Source organism: Kogia breviceps, chromosome 2, assembly GCF_026419965.1.
Source record: "Kogia breviceps isolate mKogBre1 chromosome 2, mKogBre1 haplotype 1, whole genome shotgun sequence".
Classification (NCBI taxonomy): Eukaryota; Metazoa; Chordata; class Mammalia; order Artiodactyla; family Physeteridae; genus Kogia; species Kogia breviceps.
The window spans coordinates 147,811,674-147,836,968 of NC_081311.1; the positions used below are offsets into that span (position 1 = coordinate 147,811,674).

Genomic DNA, 25,295 nt, shown 5'->3' on the forward strand with positions numbered 1-25,295 from the left:
TTATTTTAAAATACAGCTAACTTTGTTCTAATATGCATTCCCCAGCCCCAAATACACATTCGCCTTTTCAGTCTTAAAAATGGACTTCTTGAGGGACTTCCCTGGTGGTCCAGTGGCAAAGAATCCGCCTTCTAATGCAGGGGACGTGGGTTCGATCCCTGGTCAGAGAACTAAGATCCCACATGCCCCAGGGTAACTAAGCCTGCGCGGCACAACTACTGAGCTCACACACCTCAACTAGAGAGCCTGCTTGACGCAAACTACAGAGCTCACGTGCCCTGGAGCCTGCACACCACAACGAGAGAAGAGAAAACCAGGACGTCACAACTAGAGAGAAGAAGCCCGTGCGCTGCAGTGAAGAGCCCATGCACCGCAACTAAGATCCAACATAGCCAAAGATAAAAATTTAAAAAAAAAAAAAAAAGGACTTCTTGGTAGGAACAAAAGAAATTTAACTACTACCTACTGTGATGAGAACCTAACAATTTCTGACAAAGTAGGACTTAGAGAAAGCCCTGAGTTTCTGCGCCAAGCCTGTGGGAAGGTAGGATGGGGGCTATTGACAAGGGAAGGAGAAGCACAAGGGAAAGTGTGCTTAGCCTCTGTTCTTCTAAGACTCCAGATTATTTGAGAATAAAGGAGTTACATTTTTGTTTTAATCAAAGATTTTAGAGAATATTGCTAGAAAAAATTTAAAGTTAAAAAAACTAATTTGAATAGATTCAGAAATGCAGAATTCATCACATTATGTTATACAGACCAGTATGACTTAATTCTCCCTAGATGGGATGAACAATCTTTATTAACAGAAACCAAATTTATTGCCCAAAGTGATAACATACAAAGAAATACATATCAAAATCTGTTGCCATGAATTATAGTTTTTAACATTTTTATTACATTTACAATGTGTGTGGAACATTATAAGGATTTACAGTAGAAGCCAAATATCCCAGCCCTTAAAAATCAAATGGGAAAGATTAGATGAATCATACATAAATATCTTTGAACACAAGCATTGGAAACATACATATGATTATAATTTTATAGCCTTATACAGGTAACTACTATATGTAACAGAATAGGCAGGAAGGGTAAGACAAAGGGGATAAAAGTCACTGGGGTGTGAAATAACTATAGCTGGGTGGTACAGAATAAGAAGACAATATTGAAAATATTTGTAAAGGCTAAAATGTCCTGCAAAAACATAGCTATCCCCTATGCACAACTGTGAGGTAGAATTCTCTCCACCCCGTTTTCTGGTTTCTTGACCACCATTTGGGGGATTTTCCTGTCCAGTTAGTTCACTCTCACACTGCTGTACCTGGGAATGACTAGTAGTAGTACATGTTCTTTACTACCACCATTGAACATAATCTTTTCTGTTCAGCTATCAGTCTTATTTTACCTACTGAAAATGGGTGGCAAAAGTTAGTAACATAAACTAATAAACTAAGTACTTTAATCTTTCAAGGAGTTAAACTAATTCTAAAATTTCAGGGATAGGAACCATTTGGGGAGCTGTTTCAGGCAGACAGGCATTTGCTTCCCTCAACACCAACTGCCAACCATGAAGAATGCCATTTCTATCCCAAAGCCACTTCTAATACTTCAAATATGGGTCATAAAAATAGCTTACACCTTTCTACACATTCAAAATATGATGAAAATCCAGGACAAAGCACAACCACAATGAAAAAAGGTATGGCAGTTTCTTTTAAAACTACCCTGTGACACAGAAATTCTAATCCTAGGTATTCACTCAAGAGAAATGAAACATTATGTTCACATAAGATTTACGTTAATAATCATAGCAGCTTCATTCATAATTGCCAATACTGGAAACTGCCCAGGTATTTATAAATAGGAAAGTGAATAAATAAACTGTAATATAGTCATAGAATGGAATACTTCTCAGCAATAAAAAAGGAATGAACTATTGATACACCCAACCACATGGATAAATCTCCAAAACATAGTAAATGAAGAAGCCTTCTAGAAAGATTACATGCTGTGTGACTCTACTTATACAAAGATCTAGAATGCACAAATCTCATTTACAGTAGAAGAAGAGAGGTTGCTTGTAGGGACAGAGGGCAGGCGGGAACAAGGACTGACTGGAATAGCCATATGGGAATTTTCTGGTAACATTTTATATCTTGATAGCACTGTATGCATTTGCCAAAACCCAGCAAATACACACTTAAGATTTATGCATTTCACTGTATGCTAATTTTATATAAAAGTAAAAATGTAAGCAAACATTGAATTCTAGTTAATGATATGTATGCTAAAGTATTTTTAGGAAGTGTGCAGATTTAAAATGCATCAAAAATAATCTGGATTGGGCTTCCCTGGTGGCACAGTGGTTGAGAGTCCGCCTGCCAATGCAGGGGACATGGGTTCGCGCCCCGGTCCGGGAAGATCCCACATGCTGCAGAGCGGCTGGGCCCGTGAGCCATGGCCGCTGAGCCTGCGCTTCCGGAGCCTGTGCTCCACAGGGGGAGAGGGCACAGCAGTGAGAGGCCCATGTACCGAGAAAAAAAAAACAAACCTGGATTGATAAATTGATGGATAGGTATGTGATAAAGCAGAATGCTAACTAGCATCTGGGGGGTGAGTACACTGTAAGAGTTTAACTTTTTTATGTTTGAAAAATTTTATAATAAAATGTTGGGGGAAAAAATCCAGGGTACAATGCTTGCCAAATAATGTCATTGAGAATTTCATCATTGATCTCATAGCAACATAACCATCAAATTCATCCAAACAGTGTCAACTTAGAAACTTATGAGTTTGTGAAAGGATATTCCTGAGTGTGAGGTGAGGAATCAGTTTTCAAATCTATGCTGACTGAAAATTGTCAAAGTGATACTTCAATCTCCTCATACTTTAATAAAAATAATACATACATTGATAGTATATTCTGAGCAAGTTTGTTGACTGTGTAGACTAACATAAGAGTTAAGATGTTGTAAAACAATTATACTCCAATAAAGATGTTAAAAAAAAAAAAAAAAAGAGTTAAGATGGAAAAACATTAAGGGAAAAACCAAGCATAGACATTTTTACTGACTTCTAAAACTAAAACATCCAGGGTAACAATAATAGAAAAGATGTGTAGAACCAAAATGTGATGTGAGGCTTGATCATAGTGAATGGAAGGACATCTGAACCATCTTCCTGTCTCTCCAGGGAGCAACAAATTTGGGGACACCCTAAAGAGGTGGCATTTGACTTGTAAATACTTCTAAAGTGGCACCTTGAGATTCACCAAGAATGGCTTCCGAATTTAGCCTTTTGACAGAAATAGTTTTCTACATGCCTTGGATCCATAACAACGCTGCTCATAATACCTAAAGCTGGTAACTATTTTTAGTTACTTCCTAAGAATTCCTGTAACATGATACGTGGGTATTACGTGTATTGTCTCCTAAGAGTTTTCTAACAAAAATAATCTTGATTCTTTTAAAATTTTACTTACTGCTTTCACACTATGTAGTCATGGTTGTGGCTTTCCTGTGATCTCTTTTAAGTTCTTCATGTTCTAGTACAGGTTCTGCTTTTTCATGAAGCACACGGACTAGTTTTGACATGTTTTCAAGTCTGCTTTAAAATATTACGGTCATGTTATTCAGCATCATATCTAGGCTTTTCAGTCTTAAACATTCCCCCGTATTTATGCTATTTCATGGAGCACCCTTCTATCAGCCTCTATTACAGGACCAGTCTTTTTCTGTTATTATCACTGCCCAAGTTTACCAGGATTACTCTTCTCAAACCATAACAGCACTAATGGTGGTCAGATTCATGCTCGTTTCTATAGGTTGGTGCTGACTCACTAAGATCCTGAGTATGATTTTTACTTACTTTCTTACTTATTAATGGAACTGTGTCGTGTCCTGTCAACCTCAAAGTAGATGATACTCCTCATTTGTCCTCCATCTGGCTGGCCTATCATCCTGTCATAAAAGAGTTAATTTGTCAGATTTAAAAGACTTGCTATTTATTGCCAAGCTCATTGACCCCACCCTTGGCATTTTCAGTGTATAGAATGGAGGAAAACGGAGCATTGGGAGGTGAGCAGACAAGGTTCCCTTTCCCCCAAGACCCCATGCTTGCCATCTGTGACAGGAGCAAGATTAAAGAATGCTCCATTTTCTATTCTGAAAAGATAATACCTTCCATTTTGAATAACATTTTGGCTTTCAATATTTTAACATGATTGTACTTCATTCTTAAAATTATTTGATATGATTTTTCTATTTTACAGATCCAGAGAAATTTAGTGATTTTTTTTTACCAAGGTCAGTAAATGGCAAAGCCAGACTTTGAAGTCAGGTATTTATACTCCAAACTCTTTGCATTATATTCACTACAGTTCTTATTTTTTAGCCTTTATGATCTTTCCTCTACTATTCTTGCCATTATTCGTGTATCTTAGCTAAAACTAAATTTTCTGTAGCACACACTAAAGTCAAATAATGTCAGGTGTTATATCTGTGCTTCATTTTGCCTCATCAAGGTATTCATTGCCCTACATACCAAGAGCGTATTTTCCACTCCCATCTGGAGCTTTTTATTTTTAGAGCTGAAAGTTAACACTGGTTAAGTTTGCTAATTAGGTTAACTGGTCAGCTATGTTCCAGCCCATCTTCTTAATCCTAGAGAATTTTTCCTTTCAAGGTTTAAGCAAAGACACCCCAATCATAGAACTCTTGTCATTGATGATATTTACTGATGTTAATTTCCTCTACCATTTTCAATAGGCTCAAGATGGGGAGGATTTTAGCAATTATAGGATGCTTGGTTTTTATTAACCACAGTATTTTATTATGGTCCTGTGAGGACGGGAAAAGTACACAGTAATTTCCAATCTCTCTGGCAGAGAACTTACAGTGTAGTAGAGAATTCTGAATTCTTTCTCCAAATGCAGATGGTACAGTGAGACAGGTTCACAATCAATCATGACATTTGTTACAGTGGGTTTATGTATGATTCACTCAGCACCATCAGAAAAGTAACTGTCACATTCACATTAAGGAGAATGCACTAACTATAATAATAATACACTAAATAGCACACCCCACACATGAACTGACAAGGTAATGAAACAAACAACAAAAACGTTAATACTAGGTAACACTGGAGCACTGGCCAATTTAAAGGCCTGTGAAGTGAGAGAAATATCCAACCTTCTACACAGCAAGGAAGCCTAGACCTGCCATCGATATCTTAGCTGGCAGGCTGAGCAGTTTCATCAACATGACCAATGAGTTACCATAGTAGAACAAGGTCCCCAACAATGAAGACTGGGAATAAAGTCAATTTCATCTGAAATGAAGTTATCATCTTTGCATATCATAACTCTGCTGGGTTAGACATGTGTGAAGAACAGAGGCCAAAACTGTCCTTAGATATGGAGCTTACACGGGAACAAATACATGACATGAAGACAAAAGGAAAAAAACAAAACAAAATGAAGCTGGCCCAATTAACATTTCAATAATTCCCTGAGATGAGCTAAAGTAATGTGGAAAGTTGTAGCATATACCAATTAGAAATGATGGTTCTTTCTCCGTTATATCTGCAGGGCTAATGTTAATTTATGATGTACAAAGAACTTGTCATTTCAAACAGACTGCAGTCACTTCCTTCACAGGTATTCCAAGTGAACTATGACCCTATGAAAAAAATCACATTAGGGCACTGTTGGGTTTTCATTCATAACTGTCTATGTGTATATGGATACATAAATAGAAAGTAGCAGCAAAGTTACAAATGAAAAGCAACAATATTTATTATGTGATAAAAACATATTCATCTTCATTTGAACTACTCAAATTACAAATATTTCCAGATGTGCCTTATTTCACTTTGCTGTAGACAGGATAGCTTAAGGCATATAAAATTAACTCACTTGACAATCAGTAGGCGAGTTGATGGTAGAACTAAAGAGTATCTTTACTTGCAGTCAAATTCCTTTCTGGCAAAGTCTGAATAAAAACATTCGAATTCTGTGAAATTCAGTAGGAGAAATATATATTATTGAGTACAACTGAATATCTAAATTAGCCAGTATTTCAAATACCAAATGACTTCCTGATGAACAGATTCACTCATAAGTCAGTCCTAACTTTAGAAAATCTGTTTAAAACATACTTCAGACTACAATACAAGAGGGATTATTACTAATGCCTATAATAGACCATTCACATACAGGGGAACTGAGAAACTACTGTGCATGAGCAAAAGGCTGGGAACAGGAGAAGTCAGGCCCCAAAGATTCCTTCCCTCAAAAGAGCTTATAACCTAGCAGGTACAGACATAAACAACTGTAGCGCGTGGTTAGCACCATCATGAAGACTGAAATGAAGAATCACAAACGTTCACACTCACAAAAGTTAAGCCCTAAAAGACTGAGGATTATCGGATATAGAAAAACCTTCCTGGATGTTCTAGAGCAGTGGCAGCATGAGAGGGAACAGCTGAATGTGGCCCCAGATTTTCTGGCATTTCTATTAAAAAAAGGCTGCATCTTTTACCAAAATTACTCCAAGAGGAGAAAGGTGGAAAATATGATAAATAACTTCACCTTGGTTGGAATGTCAAGTAGGTAGCTGAAAGTACAGGCTTAGAACTTTGGACCAGATATGTAACCCAGGACACTGGGATAAAATAGAAACCCTAAGGATGAGATACTTCTAGAAGCATTCTGAAGACAGAATCAGAGAGAACACATTTTAGTAGATGCATTTTAAGTAAGAGTTATGTGACTGGACTCAGTTACAGCAGAGGATAATATCTTCAAGGGAGGAGACACTGTCTAGGAAAGGTTCCTCAATGGTATAAATGCTGCAGAGGCAAAGAAGGATAAGGGATGCAGACTGAGAAAAAAAGTCATTCAATTCGGTAACTGGGAGCCCACTGAGAACCACTGCATTGCTGGTCTGTGTAAAACCAGACTGCAAGGTGCTGAGCAGTGAGTGATGAGGGTGCAGGGTCAATGGATATGGATTTCTCCAAGAAGTCTGGCAGTGAAGAAGGCTGGAGAAACCAGCAGGCTCAGAGGGAGCTTTTTGCATTAGAAGATACACAGCTTTTCTGTAGACAATGAAAGGAACCAGCATACAACTCTTTGCATAATTTTGTATTGATCACAGACTACAAATTGTTTTTAATCTTTCTCAAAAACATTTACTGAAATAAAAATTAACAAAAAATTATGTTTTTACCATTTAAACTTAATACAAACTTAAAAGCACTAACATTTTATAAATTTTATTTCTAAAAGAGTTGTACAATTTTTGTTATTATACTATTTCAGAATCTTGCTTCTAGTCTATCTTGAGAAATTAAATTTTATTAACAATTGCTATTTAATTCCTGAAAGATTACTCTGATATAAAGGATTACACTTAAGTAACTATATAGGGCTTCTTCCCCAGCCCTCCTCCCCCAGAAACAAAATATCTTCAGGGTAGTTAATAATTTGGATAACATTTTTCAAATTGAAGAAGAGAAAAATGAGAAATAGTATTCCATTATTCATAAGTTCTTAAAGATCTAAATTGTTCTTCACAATAGTTTTTCATGATAAAACATGCTTATTTATTATATACACATGCTTACATATAAATTTCCGGCTAAAATACATGCAACCAACATGAAAAAACAAATACTAAACCATCCTTACAATGCTAAGAATGCCCTTTTAAATAAGGCACTCATGTTTGGAAATAGATATAACCACCAAATTAAATAAGATGTTTAAAAGAAGCCTTTTATTAAGCACAAACAACTTTTATACATTATCAATACAAATAGGAAAATGTTTTTTAATGAATATGATATATCAAAAATCTGAAGGTTTTCTTCATACTAACACAATAAAAATAATCAATTTTGAAGGAGAATTACAATGTAAAATTTTGAGGACACCACTGTCTACTAATAACAGTTTAACTATAGTCTAAATTTACTACATCACTTGGGGAGGAAGGGCAACCATTTTTTTATAGAGAGAATTCCTAAACTCTTATTAGCACCATTCAAAGCTTATTATCAGTTATTCATCTACAAACTGACAGGTCAGGTAAAGCTTTAAAGCAAGTTTTCAGTGCAATGTTTACAGTTCCTTCTTTTAAGATACTTGGAGTCTATGGTCTCAAAGCATGTTAAATAATTCTGCCTTGGTAGTTACAAGATGTTAACATGTGGAGAGAAGTGTGTAATAGAAAGAAATGAGGCTTATCCTGGCTGTGAAATGCATCTTAACATATTGTAGCTGATGCTGCAGTATGCCAACGACATGCGGGATTATGAACTGCAGATCTGCGGGAAGAAGGCAGCTATTAGCTCTCTGTAGTCATCATTTCAGGATGTCTCAGCTGCTGCCTTTTGAGACTAACTAGTTTCATCCTGTCTCTGATGTGTTCTGCAGTAGAAGCCATGTCACTTGGACTCCCAAAATATTGTTCAGTTCTAAAAATCAAAACAGAAATAGCCCAGTCAGATTAATATAAATCCATTGACTGTAGTGAATGCAAAAGGAAGCAAAAATTACCATAAAAATTACCTACGTGGTATGGTGTTAGTTCTTTTTTGCAGACCATACTGTTTACCTCTGAGTAGCAATTTGGTAGGAGAAACATTTTTTAAAATGGCATAATATATATTAAGACATGTTGAGAAAAATTTATTAGAAGTATAAATGTCCTATCATGTACACTTATGATAATCTCGATAAACCAAACAATTCAACAAATAAAACAATGCAACAGTATAAATGTTATACTTTTAGCTTGGGGCCCATAAGCATACATAAAGATAAAATTTGTAGGTGTACTTCAGTGCTAAGGGCTACAGACACCAGTTGTCTAATATAGCTAGCAAGTAAAATATCCGTTTAATGCTAAGCCATCATTTGGGACATTAACAGGCAAAATTATTTAATTTTATCCTATCTGCAAAGACACAGTATTCAGAGTCACAGAATCTTTTACAGCTCTAAGAGTTCTTGGAAATAATCTGGTTAATAATCATTTTTTTAGATCAGAAAACTAAGACCTAGAAAATTAAATGACTAAGATCACACAGTGAAAAAACAGAATTTGAACCTGGGTCTTCAAGCAGTGAATCCAGAGAGACCGCCTAATTTCTTTTATTGTTCTAGGAGAATGTTACAAAAGATAAATCTGACTAAGCTTACTGTCAAACTTTACACAGCATAAACAGATTATCATATAAAAGGGAATGAAATAATAATTGCAAATATTAAAGTTGTGAAATTAGAATATACAGCCCTAACTTACTCTTTTATCTTAAAAATGAAAATGACACATGAACTATTTGTAGAACACAGGAGGAGAAGCCCAAGCAAAAATACCAGGGGTAGATGGTCCTAGGATGACTTAAGTAGAATGAGACTGACTTTATGACAACTGGTTATGAAACACAGAAATGAGATTTTGGCTGGCGGGCGAGGGGTGTCCTGGAATGGAACAACCAGAAGCACCCTAATGCTGTTACCAGCTGAATTTATAAACTTTTAGATTTTATTCTCTTTTATACATTGGAGATATACATGACTTTAAGCTACTTCTGATTGTTCACGTTTAGGTATGACTAGAGATTATCTAAGTATAGACTATGAATAGTATTTGTTCATGGGCATAAAGTTACATCTTCTCAATATCAATTCCAAATAATCATCTGAAGTTCATGACACAGTAGTAGTGGTACTTACCATGTGTCACAATTGTTTTAAGTAGTTTATATACATTTAGCTCATTTAATTCCCTTGCTCTTGTAACCTGAGGAGGTATGGAAAATATATCCCTATTTTTAGATGAGGGAATTGCACAGAAAGGTTAAGTGGCTTGCCCAAGATGTTATAGCTCGTAAGTGGCGGAGCTGAGATTTAAACCCAACAAATCTGGTTCCAGAGTCCACAATCGTACCCATTACACTATGTTACAATGTAAGGATACCTGTATTCAATGGTTTGGTTTCTCTATTGTTTTAATTAAACATCTTCTGGATTACTTCTAAATTATTTTTAACTGAGAAGGGCTCCTTGTAGATAAAGCTCCTTTTGATTCATTTACTGGTCTGTTTATTTTCAAGAGGCTATTTCTTATTTTTATCATCAACTACTTGAAATGGAAAGGAATGTGAGAATCACGACCCCATCATTTTACAAATGAAGAAATTAGGACTCCATACAGCACAGTGAAAGGAGAATGGATCTGGTGCCAGATAGACCTGAAACTATATTCTAATTCTACTTAGAAGCTGTGAAATCCTGAGGACCTTACTTAATCTTTCTGAGCTTTAGTTTCTTCATCTGTAAATCAAAATAATCATACTACTCTAGCCCTGGTCAAAAGTAATTAAGGTGAAGTTTTTAACTTGGGACTTGGTATATATTTTAAGTTACTAAACATTAGTTCCCTCCCCGTCCCTTCCATGAATGAAGCCCAAAGTCACCCAACTCCTTACCATCACAGTCAAGGCGAGAACCCAAGATGTCAACCTAGTCAATGATCTTTATTCTACAACAAGCTATCAAGAGCGATACATTTGACAGCAGCAAGTACCAACTGCTACTATTGTTAAGAGCCCAGTATGGATTTCTTTTCATTTTAAACTAACATTTTGTAGAAATTTAAAATGTGAACCAAAGCTAATTTACCAGGACTTTTAAGAAACAAACTTTCTTCTCTTGATATCCCTTTAAGACCTTACTGATAAAAACACAAATTATAAGAACATGCACCATACCCATCAGGATAAACCACAGGAACAGTTAGTCTATCTAAAAGTGATTTCCCAACTGCTTCAATTTCATCAAATTGCTCCTCATCATTAATAGCTTCAGGCTCTTCTGGACAGTCTTGCAAAATCTGCAACAAATAAAAATGCAACATCAATCAAGAGACACAGAAAAGGAATCAAGTTCATGCAAATTTAGTAGATTGAAGGTGTTTTTGTTCTGTTCTTAGCATCTTCATGTATGCCATTATAGAAGATTGATCAAAGCTGGCCCAAGAAATTCAAACAAAATGAAATACACAATCCCTACTAATAACATAACTGGAGTACGAAGAGGTTTATAGTGATTTCCAAGAAAAAAATAATACTAGACTACTATTTGGAATCTAAGCTCAAACTGTGCTTAAAAAGTAGTATTCTTTCATTCATTAAGTAACTATTTATTGAATACTTACTTTATGTTTATGTAGCAGCTTGGGATATGAATGAGATATAGATTTTGACCTTAAAGAGCTTACAGACTTCAAAAATGTAAAAAAATATAAATACATAACAACATATACTCAGAGTACAAACACATAACTGATGTGATTACCTAGCTAGAAACTTTATAGTTATTTTAAAAAGTGATCCACTGACCTGAGTTAAATGATGTAAGCAAACAAACAAAACAAAAATAACAACAAAAAAGATGTAAATTGATAAGGTTTTAATTCAAACATAGGAAGTTCTACAGTCCTTGATATTTTTTCCTTAACTATTACCATTTAAATTTAAATGGTACAAAAGAAAATAAAGAAAGAAAGAAAAAAAATGCTGTGATTTGTAATAGTTAAGTCTACAAGTACAGACATAGTACAGACTACAGACATAGTAGCCATTAGGTACATGTGGCTAGCGAGCTTTTGAAGTATGGCTAGTCCCAAATTGAGATGTGCTATGGGTCTAAGATACACTCCAGATTTAAAATAATGCTACTAATTTTTAAAAATTTCCTACAAGAAAAAAACCTGCAAAATTTGGGGCAGAAGAAAATATTTATTTTTACAACTTTTTTTGCATTATAGTTTACTTAATCCAATTATGTTTACTTCAGCATTACTCATAAAGGCCATTTTCATATTGTAAAATTCTAGATTCAATTTAAATATTTTCCCAATCACTATCACTTGCTATACAATTTGCTTACAGTTGTGGTTATATTTATGCTTACTGGTATAAAATACAACACATTCAAAAGAAAAATAACATCTGATAACAAAAGGCTTTACATAGGTTGGCACAATAAAATAACCTTAAAAAAGAGTTTATTACAAGCATGATAAAGGCCATGTACCATAAAAAATAAGAACATTAATTTTTTATGAAAAAAAGTCTCAACCATATTCATTCTTACATAACTTCTTAAAGGGATCTAGGTTTTAAAATGTCCTTGCAGATACATTTTTAAAGCACGATCCTAAAAAGTTATCAGTGGTGTTAGAAATCAGGCCAGTGGTCACCCCGGGATGGGCAGCAGAAGCAGTGTGATGAAAAGAGGGTGGAGAGCCTCTGGGGTACTGGTGACGTTCTGCTGTTAGAATAGTGCACTGATTACACAGGCATGCTCACTCTATGAAAATTCAGTGAGCAGAACATTTGAGCTGTACACTTTTCTATGTTAATACTATACTTCAATTAAAAAGTTTTCATTAAAACAATCAGTAGATAAACAAGTCAAGCCATTTTGTGTACTTTCATTCATCATCACCAGGCCCATTTTACACTAAAACACTGACCTGCGGAGTTCAGTGACCAGCTCAAAAAGAGTTAACTGTGGACATTTCCTAACAGATGTAGTGCACAACACAGACAGAAACTGCTTAATTCCTGAGGTTCCTGGCAATTTTTCTTCTGTTCTACAGACTAAGGCTATCACATTTACATCTTAGGTTTCTCATATCTTAAATTGTATTGAACATTCCCTACATATAAACTGTGATCGTTAAGAGATCAAAACAAAGTTAACTACTTAGTAAGACTCCTCTTTGGAATGGAAATATAAGGCTTGGGTGCTATAAATTTTCACTGTGCAGTTGAGAAATAGGTTCTATTGAAAATTTGCCTGCATATTTCATTTTTGGTTTCTGGGACCAATGAATTCATTAAATAATAAATTCTAGAATGAATCTTTTAAGATAACACATTAAAAAAAGGTTTTATTTTTATCCTTACTCTCATAATTTTAGCTGGACAGTCTCTAAACATTATAAAAATCACAAATGACCTTTTAAAAAATTTATGACAATTAGTAGTAGTTGCCAAAGCAGTTTCCTTTCCTGGCATAATGAAACAGATGGGCGTCATGACACCTGAAAGAACAGACAGTACATTCTGGGCACCAGGTCTGGTGAGGAGAGACATGCTGCTGAGAGAGGACTACTGGATAGTTTCAACTCCTCTAACCATAGTACTCTAGCACTGGTATGGCTTACTAAGAATCTGATTTGAACTTTCTAAGACAATACATTATATCTAAACAAGCTTTAAACAATGGAATTAATATAAATTTTTTAAAAACAGACTAATAACAAAATTACAAGGTTAACACATTTTAAACGCACAAACACTACTGAAACTACATTTTTAAAAAATCGAACCTTTTCAGCATTTGAGTGAAATGCAATAGCCATTTCCAGCCTATGTACCCTCTCTTCAGATGCTATTGTAAATTGTTTCCATACTCTGTTCAGTCGAGGAAGTGTATCCCCAGATGATCGAGAGGTGCAGCGCAAAGACTGGCACAGAACAACTGTGGCCTGTAACAACTGTCTTCCATAGTCATAAGTGCTCTAAAAAAGAAAAAGTCAACATGAAATTATAATAAAAGAATTCTGAAAAGAGGGATGGGAAAGTTTGCAGGAGGACTGAGGTTACAATTAAGCAACACCACTAGAAATCAATAATGAGTAAGTCCACTGGCACTTATTGCTACATATTTTCTGCATGCATAAATGATAAAGGGGAAGCAATACTTCCAGTTAATTTTTATTAAGTTTATTTCTTGTCTGGCTTCCCTCTCTTACTCTGTTTTGCCCACCTTGGTCTGCTCAACCATGACCCCCCACCCCACAAAAAAAAAAAGGTTTGCTCCCTCATTGATCAAAACGAATGGGTGGCAAGTGGGCACTTTATATTCCATACAGGAAACCACACTGTTACAATGTGAACTCAATAGTTAGGGAAAATAAATTAAGATACTTTTCACATGAAAAAAAAAAAAATCTGTGTTGTTATGCTAACACTAGTGAGATGCAGAAACTAGGGTTTGTCATTTACTGATTTACTTTCGTGAATGAACAGTTACTGCCTAAAAATGTCGTAATATATACCATAAATCAGAGGAAGCATACAGAACCTGTATTCAGGAAAACATAAACCCTCTCAAGTTTATGCAGGCTACTTTTGATTCACAGCTGACATTTTCTTAGTTCTGTAATATTTCTGGATTAACGTAACCAATCTTCTTGGACTTGGAAGGTTAAGTTATATTACAATCATGCAGAAAGCTATGCAAACACAGAGCCTGTAGAAAAGGAAGATAACCAGTTCTGCACCTGTGCAACATCAACAAATTTTCTATGCTTCTCCAGTAGAACTTTCGTTTCCTGAGCATCATCACCCAATCTGATGTGGGTCTTAAGAAGAGCATCCAGAAGTTCACTTAGCCATTCTACTGCCTAAATGAAAATAAATAACAGTGAAGCTGGATTCATAACTCTTTATGTCTTATATCAAAACATCATATTTATATAAAGAACGATTACTATCACATGATTAATTAATCCATTAGTTATAACCTTAATAGCTTATTTCATTCAATGCCAAGCTACATGAATTAATGACCTCTCCTCCCACTCAAAATTTTTAAAAATCTAAAGACAAGACCTATTAAAGAGAAGTACTCATTTAAAATTAACATCACATGATTTATATTAATAGAACATCATGTGTTTATGTAATATAATCTTATTGGAATCTCATTATAGATTTATGTTACTACTTAAAATCGTAAGTTCCTTCTATGTCAAGCTGGAATCATGTTCTTTGATGCTAACTACACAAAAATTGCAAATTGTTTATCTAGCTGAAAAACCTTCTTGTGGGTTAATAAGCTACACCAGCCTTCATCCTGGGATGTGTAAATGACAACCAAATCAACAGTAATAAATAATAAATAATCCCAATTTCTAGCTCAATAGAGCATTTCATTGAGAAGATAAGTCAAATGAGACCAGTAAGGGCTTCCCTGGTGGTGCAGTGGTTAAGAATCCACTTGCCAATGCAGGAGACACGGATTTGAGCCCTGGTCCGGGAAGATCCCGCATGCCACGGAGCAACTAAGCCCGTGCACCGCAACTACTGAGCCTGGGCTCTAGAGCCCGCACATCACAACTACTGAAGCCCGTGTGCCACAACTACTGAAGCCCACGCACCTAGAGCCCATGCTCCACAACAAGAGAAGCCACCGCAGTGAGAAACCCGTGCACCACAATGAAGAGTAGCCCCCACTCGCTGCAACTAGAGAAAGCCCACGTGCAGCAACGAACACCCAACACAGCCAAACATAAATAAATTAAAATAAATTTTTAAAAAATGAGACCAGTAAGGTAAGTGGGAATACAAAACTTTATTATTTTGACAGGATAAACTAGAATCTGACTTAATGAATTTACTTGCTTAGGACCATGAAAAGTACACTTTTGTTTATAGTTAGGTGAAATCAATCTTCTAAGAAAAGACAAGTGCATAATGTGCCTGATTAATCTTTACCTGGGCAGCATCTTCTTCACATTTAAACAACTGCACCATCTGAAGCATCTTTAATCTTCGCACATCTACCATGTCTTCACATCTAATAAATCCAAACATAAATTTAGGACATTTCAGTTTTGTTGATAACTAGTATAACACCACCATCTGACACACGTGTTTTACAGTATACTAAAATACTCAGTCCTAGGCTATGGAGACTGTAACTATTTCGTATTGATTTGTAAGAATTTTAAGGATATCTGCATCTGTGTTATATCAAAACCTTAAAATACCTGAATGGTAGTAAATCACAAACCCTTCTGAGTACAGTATGGATTCTGCAAAATACTGAAGCAAAGCACAAACACAGCAGTACACTAAAACCCAAAGCAATATCAACTGCCAATTAGCATTAAACAACCTTCAAATATAAAAATGTAAAGTTTCTAAAATACTAATTTAGAGAATGATGCTCCAAGGGAATAAAAAAAAAATGAAGCTTTTCATTACATTACACATTACCCAGAGTAATATCTAATTTTGAATTTTAAAAAAACCTCCATCGATGTTCTTAAGAAAGAAAAAAAATTTGTTGATGTCTGGGTGGAGAGAAACACAATTCAGAGTTTTCTTAAATTTTACCATGGTCTGCCTGGATAATATACAGATAACAATTTTAAGCTGACTTGATCTAGCTCAGCTCTGATCCCTTCATTCTGATTCCCTTCATTCCCATGCAATTCCATGAACTTTAGATGGGAAGGTGGAAACTCACTGCAGTACCAAATACCAATAACAAGCTACCCATGAGGCACTGGACTCCACTGTAGTTGATATTCTTAAGGAAACTTGATAACAATAGGTAAGTCATTGTCACACGGCTATTTTTTATAAGAAAGCCCTCAACAAAAGCCCATAACATATAAAATGCAACTTGGTTAAACAATTCTACAAGGGACTGAAGGGAAGTAATCATGATAAGTATTTTTATAATCTGAAGCTAAAAGACAATGTAAGACACTTCAGTGATTAAGATGATATCATACACATATTCAACACATACTGTCAGGTATGAATAATGTGCTTGAAAAGGATAAGACATGGTCTCTACTATTAAGATGGTCTCATTTGGGGAGATGGACTTTTAAATAAACAATGTGATAAAAACTACTGCGGAGCTGTATGAGAAGAGGGAGGAACAAGTAACAAACTTGCCTTAGAAATCTAAAAAGGTTTCCAAGGATTAAGTACCCCTGAGTCTTAAAGAATAAGTAGGAATCCACTTGGCAGAAAACAAGGAAAGACGTATTCTAAGTCATGGATGCATGAAATAGCATGATGTGTTCAGGAAAGTGAAAACAAGTGTGTGGTTTTGTAGAAAAATTAAAGGAGGTAAGATTATGCAGGACTGGATTATGAAGGGTCTCGTACCCTATTCCAAGGAGACTGAACTTCATCTGCGAAAATAGGAAGTCACTGAGAGGGGTTTATACGAGGAGGTTGGGGATTAGATGTGCGTGTTACAAAAGATTGTGCTCTTGCACAACAGACTGTAGACGAGCAATGCCAGAGGCAGCTAAGATTGGGAAGAAAGAAGTGTTCATGATTCAGAGACAGCAGAACTTGGGCATCTGATTAGGCTGTAAGGGATGAGGAAGAGTAAGGATTTTAATAAATCCTTGGGATAAATTCCAAGTTTGGTAGCTGATGGTATTTTTAACCTGGATAGGAAACTAAAGGAGAAGAGCAAGTTCTGGAGGAGAAGAGCCAGTTCTGACGGAGAATGCTTCTGATCTGTCCATATTAGTTTATTTGAGTAGTGTATGGGGCATCCAGGTGGAGACATTCAGGAAGTAAGAGGAACTACGGGTCTAACATACAGGAGAGGGGTCTGGGTCAGAGTCGTAACTACTCAATCACGGTCACATTAAAGAAGTCATTAAAGTAGGGAGAAGACAGAGTGAGAAGAGAATTTGGCCTCAGAACAAACCCTGAAAGCAGTGAAATTAGCTAAAGGACAAGAAATCTGTGAAGAAAACCAAGGAGAAACAGAGTGCGAGGAGGAGACTCATAAGGGTGTTTTCAAAGAAGACAAGGTTGTCAGGAAGTTTCAAGAAGAAAGAAAAAGTCATTTGTGCCTAATTCTATTGAGTGGTCAAGCAATGTCAGGACCAAAAGTATTCCCTGGATTTTGAGCAAGATCAAGCATATATTACACATGGCAATTACAAAGTCACTTGTGACATCAGTAAGAGTATGTCCAGTGAAATGGTGAGGGGAGAGGGGAGACTGAGAAGGGATGGAAAGTAACTAGAGGCAGTGAGGAAGTATGGCTGCAGATTAGATCATCAATGACAGCTGTCAGGAAGGAGAATTCTAGGGCTAGAAGACAAAGGGTTGAAGGGATATGCATGTGTGTAATTGTCTAATTTTTTTTTAATAGGAGAGATTTAAGCATTTAAATGAAAGGCTGGGATCAGAGTAGAGAATGGGAATTGACGGAGTGAGAAGATGATGGGGACACACGGCTTTGATAAGAGCAGACATACATCATCTTTGTGATGAGAATAAATAATGAAATGGATACATTTGCAGATATGAGGATAGAAGGAATTTCTGTCTAATGACCATTTTCTCTGTGATGTAAGGGAAGAGTTTCTGTGAGGTTTTTGTTGATGACCTTAGAATTTCTAAGTGTACAAAGATTTCACACAACCATGCTAGCCTATATATACTAGCATATGTTAATTTAATCCTTTACTTTGCAATACTTTGCAATTGCTATTGCAAACTGAGTTTTCAAAGAACACTTTAAATTCCTAGTTCTACATCAAAGGAAACTAAACATCATCTTACCCAGAGTTTACTGTCTAATCCTTCTACAGCAAATATGAGAACAATGGATGCATGAAAATTTCTGAGACATTTAGATGAAGAAACACATCAATGTAAATGACAGATTTAATAGCATCTCTAAACTAAATGAAAATGGAAAAGCAAAATTCTCCAAAAAGAGTTTTCTTAAAAGATTGAAGAGTCATAGGCTACACTGGGGATATGGAATGTGATGTACTTGAGTGGAACCGAAATTTTTACCACTGAGTAAAAAGGGAAAATGTACCCATTAATTGAACAAACTGCCATTATTTGTTAGTACAATTATATACAATAATCATTACATTCACCAAAAACCTACTACATGCCTACTACATAACAGGTAAGAATTTTTACTTTGTATGGAAAATATAATTACATCACTTTTCATTTTAATTAATATTAGGTTGTCTTAGCAAAAATTAACATGAACAGTCAAACTTTGCCTTTGTTTCCTAAGCTGCATATCTTCCATCACTCCTTGTATGTGGTCCACATTTTCTTTATTTTCAATGGTTACATCCTTTCCATAGGCCCAAGATGCCTGATTGGAGATCTGATCCAGAAGACCTTGACCTTTTTCACGCAAACCTTGCAATCCTACATCTAAAACAAAAGTTACTATATTTAATCTCTTAAACCAGAGAAGCTTTCCCTCCCTTAAGTAAATCCTCTCAGCAGATACTGTACTTGGATTCCAAGTATAACTTTGTACATTAAACTACTTTTGGATGGAGCCCTCTGAATATTTTGATCAATAAAACCCCTTCAAATGTGGCTCAAACTGGAGCTCCCACTCATTCAAATTCTCCCTAAAGATAATTTCCAAAAGGTGAATTTCCATAGATAACAATGACTTTCCAAAACTGCAAATAGGAAGTGTAAGAGTTTCTATTTTGATAAGATTTTCAATTTTTTCCTTTCTGTTTTTATGTAGTCCAATTTTTAGGAGAACAAGGCAAATATTTTGTTCCAAAAATATATAAGTTACAAGACATTAAAACATTCAAGCAATGTATTCTCACTGTAAAAGGACACTGAACATTTTGAGTATAGGCGCTGTCCAGCTTACACCCAATGAGAAGCAACACTTAGGATATGTTTACAAGACTCTAAATTAGATACATATACCAGAATTCTTTTAGCATTTTTTAAAGAAAAATATGGTTTAAGAAAACTTGTGACATTTTGAAATAAATTTCATTTGGCATATTAAATACTAAACATGTATTACTCATATCATCTGTTAAAAATAACGAAGACTGTAAGCAAGTAAAATGCCAATACAAACGTGATTTTTCAAACCCATTCCCTCAAGTCCTTTTCAAATTAATTAAATTGGTTCAATCATATGTCACCATTTTCCACTAAATCTCTGCCTGAAGTTACTGCTTTCCTCTCCTCCATTCTCCTTTGCCCTCCTGTCCCACTCAATACAACCCCCCTCCCACTTTCACATCCACTATCCACCTCTCCCAGTCACGTCCTAGGGAAATTCACTGTATTTCCTACTGTAGTAAAATGTAAAAAGCCTTGGTGTCAAGTAAGGGTACTAGCTTAATGAAATTGGACCATCCTCTCCCTGGAGAGTGTGGAACATCGGCAGTATTCCCAGTCTGGAGAAACAAATGCACAGAACCAAACCAACTATTTTTTCACAAGGTTAGGATATAGCAACAACAAAAATCATTGCATAAAACACAGTTTGGGGCATACAGGGTTTACCACAGAACACTTCACAGCTAATTACAGTTTAATGCATGCACTACAAATAACTGCTCATAGAATATGCAAGACATAGCACCTGTAGATTCGGCTGGGTAAACAAGAAGAGCTAAAGGCCCTGTGAAGGAAGTGTGACTGACTAACAATGAAAAGTAAAAACTGTAGCATAAATTATACCCTTTAAGGGGATAAAGACTTTTTTATACCAATTTTTCCTATGTTCCCTGTAAATAATTATAATTAGATCAGTGTAAGTTGACTTGTCTAACCATGGTAGTGATATTTTTTTAAAAAAAGAACGCTTATGTTTCAGCATTTTTAAAATCTGCTTACCAACACTTTTCAGCTTCTCTTCAAGCAGTTTTAAAGTTTGCTGAATCGATGCTCCATCAGCTGGTGCTACATCTACGCACAACATCCCTAATAAGCCATCCAACTGCTGAGACAACTAAAGCAGAGGGACACCAAAGAGATAACCCTGATGTAATCAGCATCTAAAGTGTTTAATGATTAATGAGGTTTATATCTAATGAGGTTATCACAATTATACTTGAAAAAGACTCTGCTGTTAAAAGACAAGGACAAATAATTAGAATACATGTTATCTGAATGACAGAACACACAGATGCATGCACCAGGAAGACAAAGTATGTCCAGGTCAGCAGAATGTTAAAAAGTATTGAAACTTCCATTTCAATCTATGTTATAAAGCATGAAGGTTGAAAAACTATCCAAATGAAATATATCTAAGAGGTTGGGACACTATTTAGACAAAAAAAAAAAAAGTTTAGTTGCATGCAGAATGACTTAAATTTTTTTTTAAAAATCAAAGAAGTGTATCTTATTTCCCCCACCAGTAAATTTTATTGTACCAGAAAAATAATTAGGAGACATGCAAACCTGCAAAAATGATGTACAGATAAGTATTCAGATAATTTGAAGAAAAGAAAAGCAATCAGAGTAGACACTTACATCTTGGGCAACACCATGAAATTCAAGGGCTGCTTGTAAGAGATTCTGCCTAAATTCCAGCTGACTGGCCTGTCGATAACAAACATCACTAAGTTGTTGCTGCAGCGACTTCAGTTCCACAAGATCTTCCTCATCCCCAGCATTTAAGAGTGCTGAAATTTGCTGATTAAGCTCCACGTAAACTGCAAACCATTCCTGTAATATAGACATTGTAAAGTAGATTAAGGATCAAATCAGTTCCTGAAGAATACATAACATTTTACAATATCTCCAGATATACTAAGTAACATATATGAGAGTTTTCTAAAGCAAAATTATTTAAATTGAGGACGAAAAGTCCCCAGCACCCAAATCCTTCCACTGCGATCCCTGGAATTCACTCCTGCCAACAGCAGGATCTATTTGCTCATCCTGGCCTCGAATGTCCCCTTCTCTTTCCTGTTGTATGTGAAACCTGTCACCTTCAGAGGAAGCAGTTAGCTCTGTAGCCCTTCTGATGGCTCTTTGTGTTTGTACAGCCAACCTACCACAAGCCTGGAAGTGAGGGAGATGGCTGCCTCACTCCTCATTACTCTTTCCAAACCATTTCTTCTGCTTCTTCTCTCAAAAACCACATCTCCTGTGAAATGCATGTAGTCGGATTACATCCTGCCAACCTTTTCTGTTGCATGCCCTCATCTCAGAGCTGGAGGACTTCCCTGAACTTCCTCTCAGTGCCAGCCTTCTTCTTGACTTCCACTGTGTAGACATACAATCAACACTGAACTCTTAGTTCCTTGACTCCCTCCCTCACTTCCAACTATCCTGTCCTCACCCCACCTCAGCTACCTACTCCAACAGACACAAAATTTTGTCATTATCATATACTACTATACAGCCCCCAAATCTTAATTTCAAGAATCCCATTCTCTGACTGACTCTCCAACTCACATCCTTTAGTATGCCTGCTCCTACAGCCCCATGAGGTCCACCAATCCATTGATCTCAGCATGTTCTACTGTCCAGCACTCAGGAGCCTCATGTCCTCACTTCTACCGTTTGTCAGAGGCTATAACCACCTCCCAGGGCACAACCCATGCTCATGCTCTGCTCTCTTTCCTTCCATCAGATTCACCTGTCAAAAATGAAGAACAGATGCAGAAAAAGCATCCATTTATGAGAAAAACTCTCCAGAAAGTGGGCATAGAGGAGACAAACCTCAGCATAATTAAGGCCATATATGAAAAACTCACAGCTAACATCAGACTCAATGGTGAAAAGCTGAAAACATTTCCTCTGAGATCAAGAACAAGACAAGGATGCTCATTCTCACCACTTTTATTCAAGACAGTTTTGGAAGTCCTAGCCACAGCAATCAGAGAAGAAAAAGAAATAAAAGGAATCCAAATTGGAAAAGAAGAAGTAAAACTGTCACTGTTTGCAGGTGACATGATACTATACATAGACTATCCTAAGGACATCACCAGAAAACTACTAGAGCTCATCAATGAATTCAGTAAGTTGCAAGATATGTAATTGATTACAGAAATCTGTTGCACTTCTATACACTGAAAACAAACTATCAGAAAGAGAAATTAAGGAAACAATCCCATTTACCATTGTATCAAAAAGAATAAAATACCTATGAATAAACCTACCTAAGGAGGTAACAGACCTGTACTCGGAAAACTATAAGACACTGATGAAAGAAGTTGAAGACGACACAGATGGAAAGATGTACCATATTCTTGGATTGGAAGAATCAATATTGTTTAAGTGACCATACTACCCAAGGCAACCTACAGATTCAGTGCAATCCCTATCAAGTACCAATGGGATTTTTCACAGAACCAGAACAAATAATTTTAAAATTTGTATGGAAACACAAAAGAACCCAAACAGCCAAAACAATCTTGGGAAAGAAAAACAGAGCTGGAGAAATCAGCCTCCCTGACTTCAGAATGCAAAGCTACAGTAATTAAAACAGTATGGTACTGGCACAAAAAAAGACCCGTAGATCAATGGAACAGAATAGAGGGCCCAGAAATAAACTCATGCACTTGTGGTCAACCTATGACAAAGGACACAAGAATACGTGATGGGGAAAAGACGGTCTCTTCAATAAGTGGTGCTGGGAGAACTAGACAGCTACATGTAAAAGAATAATATTAGAACATTCTCTAACACCATATACAAAAATAAACTCAAAATGGATTAATGACCTAAATGTAAGACCAGATACTATAAAACTCCTAGAGGAAAACAGGCAGAACACTCTTTGACATGAATCACAGCAATATTTTTTTGGATCTGTTTCCTAAAGTAAAGGAAATAAAAGGAAAAATAAACAAACGGGACCTAATGAAACATAAAAGCTTTTTCACAAAAAAGGAAACCAACAAAAATTACAACCTACTGAATGGGAGAAATTGGAAATGATATGAAAAATAAGGGGTTAATAGCCAAACTACATAAACAGCCAATATAACTCAACATCAAAAAAATAAACAGCCTGATTAAAAAATGGGCAGAAGACATGAACAGACATTTTTCCAAAGAAGACTTACAGATGGCACATGAAAAGATTCTCAGCATCACTAATCGTCAGGGAAATGCAAATCAAAACCACAGTGAGATACCACCTCACACGTGTCACCTCACATCTGTCAGGATGGTCATCATCAAAAGGAACACAAACAACAAATGTTGGCAAGGATATGGAGAAAAGGGAACCCTTGTACACTATTGGTGGGAATGTAAATGGTGCAGCCACTGTGGAAAAGAATATGAAGGTTTCTCAAAAAACTAAAAATAGAACTAACATATGACCCAGCAATTCTACTCCTGGGTTTATATCCAAAAAAACCACAAAAACGCTAACTCAAAAAGATACATGTACCCCAATGTTCATAGCAGCACTATTTACAATAGCTAAAATATAAAAGAAAGCTAAGTGTCCATCTACAAATGAATGGATAAAGAAGATGTGGGATACACACACACACACACACACACACACACACACACACACACACACAAAGGACTACTACTCAGCCATAAAAAAGAACAAAATGTTGAAATTTTTAGCAACATGAATGGACTCAGAGGGCATTATGCTAAGTGAAATAGGTCAGAAAAAGATAAATCTACATGATACTGTATGATAATCCATATAAATGCGGAATCTAAAAAAATACAACAAACTAGAAAATATAATAAAAAAGATGCAAACCCACAGATATAGAGAACAAACTAGTGGTTACCAGTAGGGAGAGGAAGTGGGGGAAGGGCAAGATAGGGGGTGGGGATTAAGAGGTACAAACTATTAGGTATAAAATAAGCCACAAGGATGTACACATACTATTGTACAGTAGTACAACATGGGGAATACAGCCAACATTTTATAATAGCTATAAGTGAAGTATAACCTTTAAAAACTGTGAATCACTATATTGCACACCTGAGACTTATATAATATTGTGTATTAACTGTACTTCTATTTGAACAAACAAAACCTCAGACCTGGCTTCTCTACCTGCTGTGTGCCTCCAGCAGCTGAAGGTGGCTGGATCAAATCAACTATGTGGATAGGTGTCTTTTTAAAGTTGTGACCAAATAACCTCAAATGGGCCTTCAGAAACCCTATTATATTTCTCTAGTTATTTCACCTCCCTATCCTTATGATATGTTTTTTCACTTCTTAAATCTCCAACTCCCTTTCACCTCTTCATTCTAGCCAAAAATCCAACTTCATAATTCACTAGGAAGCCATCAGAAGAGAACTCTTTCATCCTCTCACAGACAAATCTATGACCTTCCCCGCTTCTGTAGCCCTAGGCTCTGCCCTCCCTGCTAAAACAATGAAAGGAACTCTGCCTGATTCTAAGGCCAACTGCTCCACTGCACTCTAAAGACTAACCTCTGCTGCCTATGCAAGGCTTTGCTTTTGCAATTATCTTCTCTTTTCAACTGGATTATTCCCATCAGCGTACAAATAAACTGCATCTTCTACTAAAAAACAAAATATATACTTAAGATATGTGCATTTTAATATATGTAAATTAAAGATAAAAAACCTTCCCTTAAAGGAGATCATTATACTCACTTTGTCTTATTTCCTATTCTTTTTTTAATTCACTCTGATCAGGATTTTGTCCTTCCCACTCTTATCAAAA

At 36.0% G+C, this 25,295-nt stretch overlaps 1 protein-coding gene across 5 annotated transcripts in view; it reads right to left on the bottom strand.

Annotated features, from left to right (window-relative positions):
- Positions 1 to 5,920: 5,920 nt before the first annotated feature.
- The window catches only part of SESTD1 (SEC14 and spectrin domain containing 1), a 137,846-nt gene continuing 118,471 nt past the window's right edge, over positions 5,921 to 25,295 (bottom strand). For 4 of the 5 annotated variants that reach the window (XM_067026396.1, XM_067026397.1, XM_059053599.2 and 1 more), the window contains 8 exons: positions 21,142 to 21,336; positions 20,503 to 20,617; positions 18,891 to 19,050; positions 15,589 to 15,670; positions 14,373 to 14,495; positions 13,416 to 13,607; positions 10,786 to 10,907; positions 6,077 to 8,484 (listed from right to left, as the gene is read on the bottom strand). In XM_067026396.1, the coding sequence (XP_066882497.1) occupies positions 8,355 to 8,484; positions 10,786 to 10,907; positions 13,416 to 13,607; positions 14,373 to 14,495; positions 15,589 to 15,670; positions 18,891 to 19,050; positions 20,503 to 20,617; positions 21,142 to 21,336 (1,119 nt within the window). In that variant the 3' untranslated portion in view covers positions 6,077 to 8,354. Of the gene's footprint in view, positions 8,485 to 10,785; positions 10,908 to 13,415; positions 13,608 to 14,372; positions 14,496 to 15,588; positions 15,671 to 18,890; positions 19,051 to 20,502; positions 20,618 to 21,141; positions 21,337 to 25,295 lie in introns of all 5 variants that reach the window. The other variant, XM_059053601.2, reaches the window with a different exon arrangement.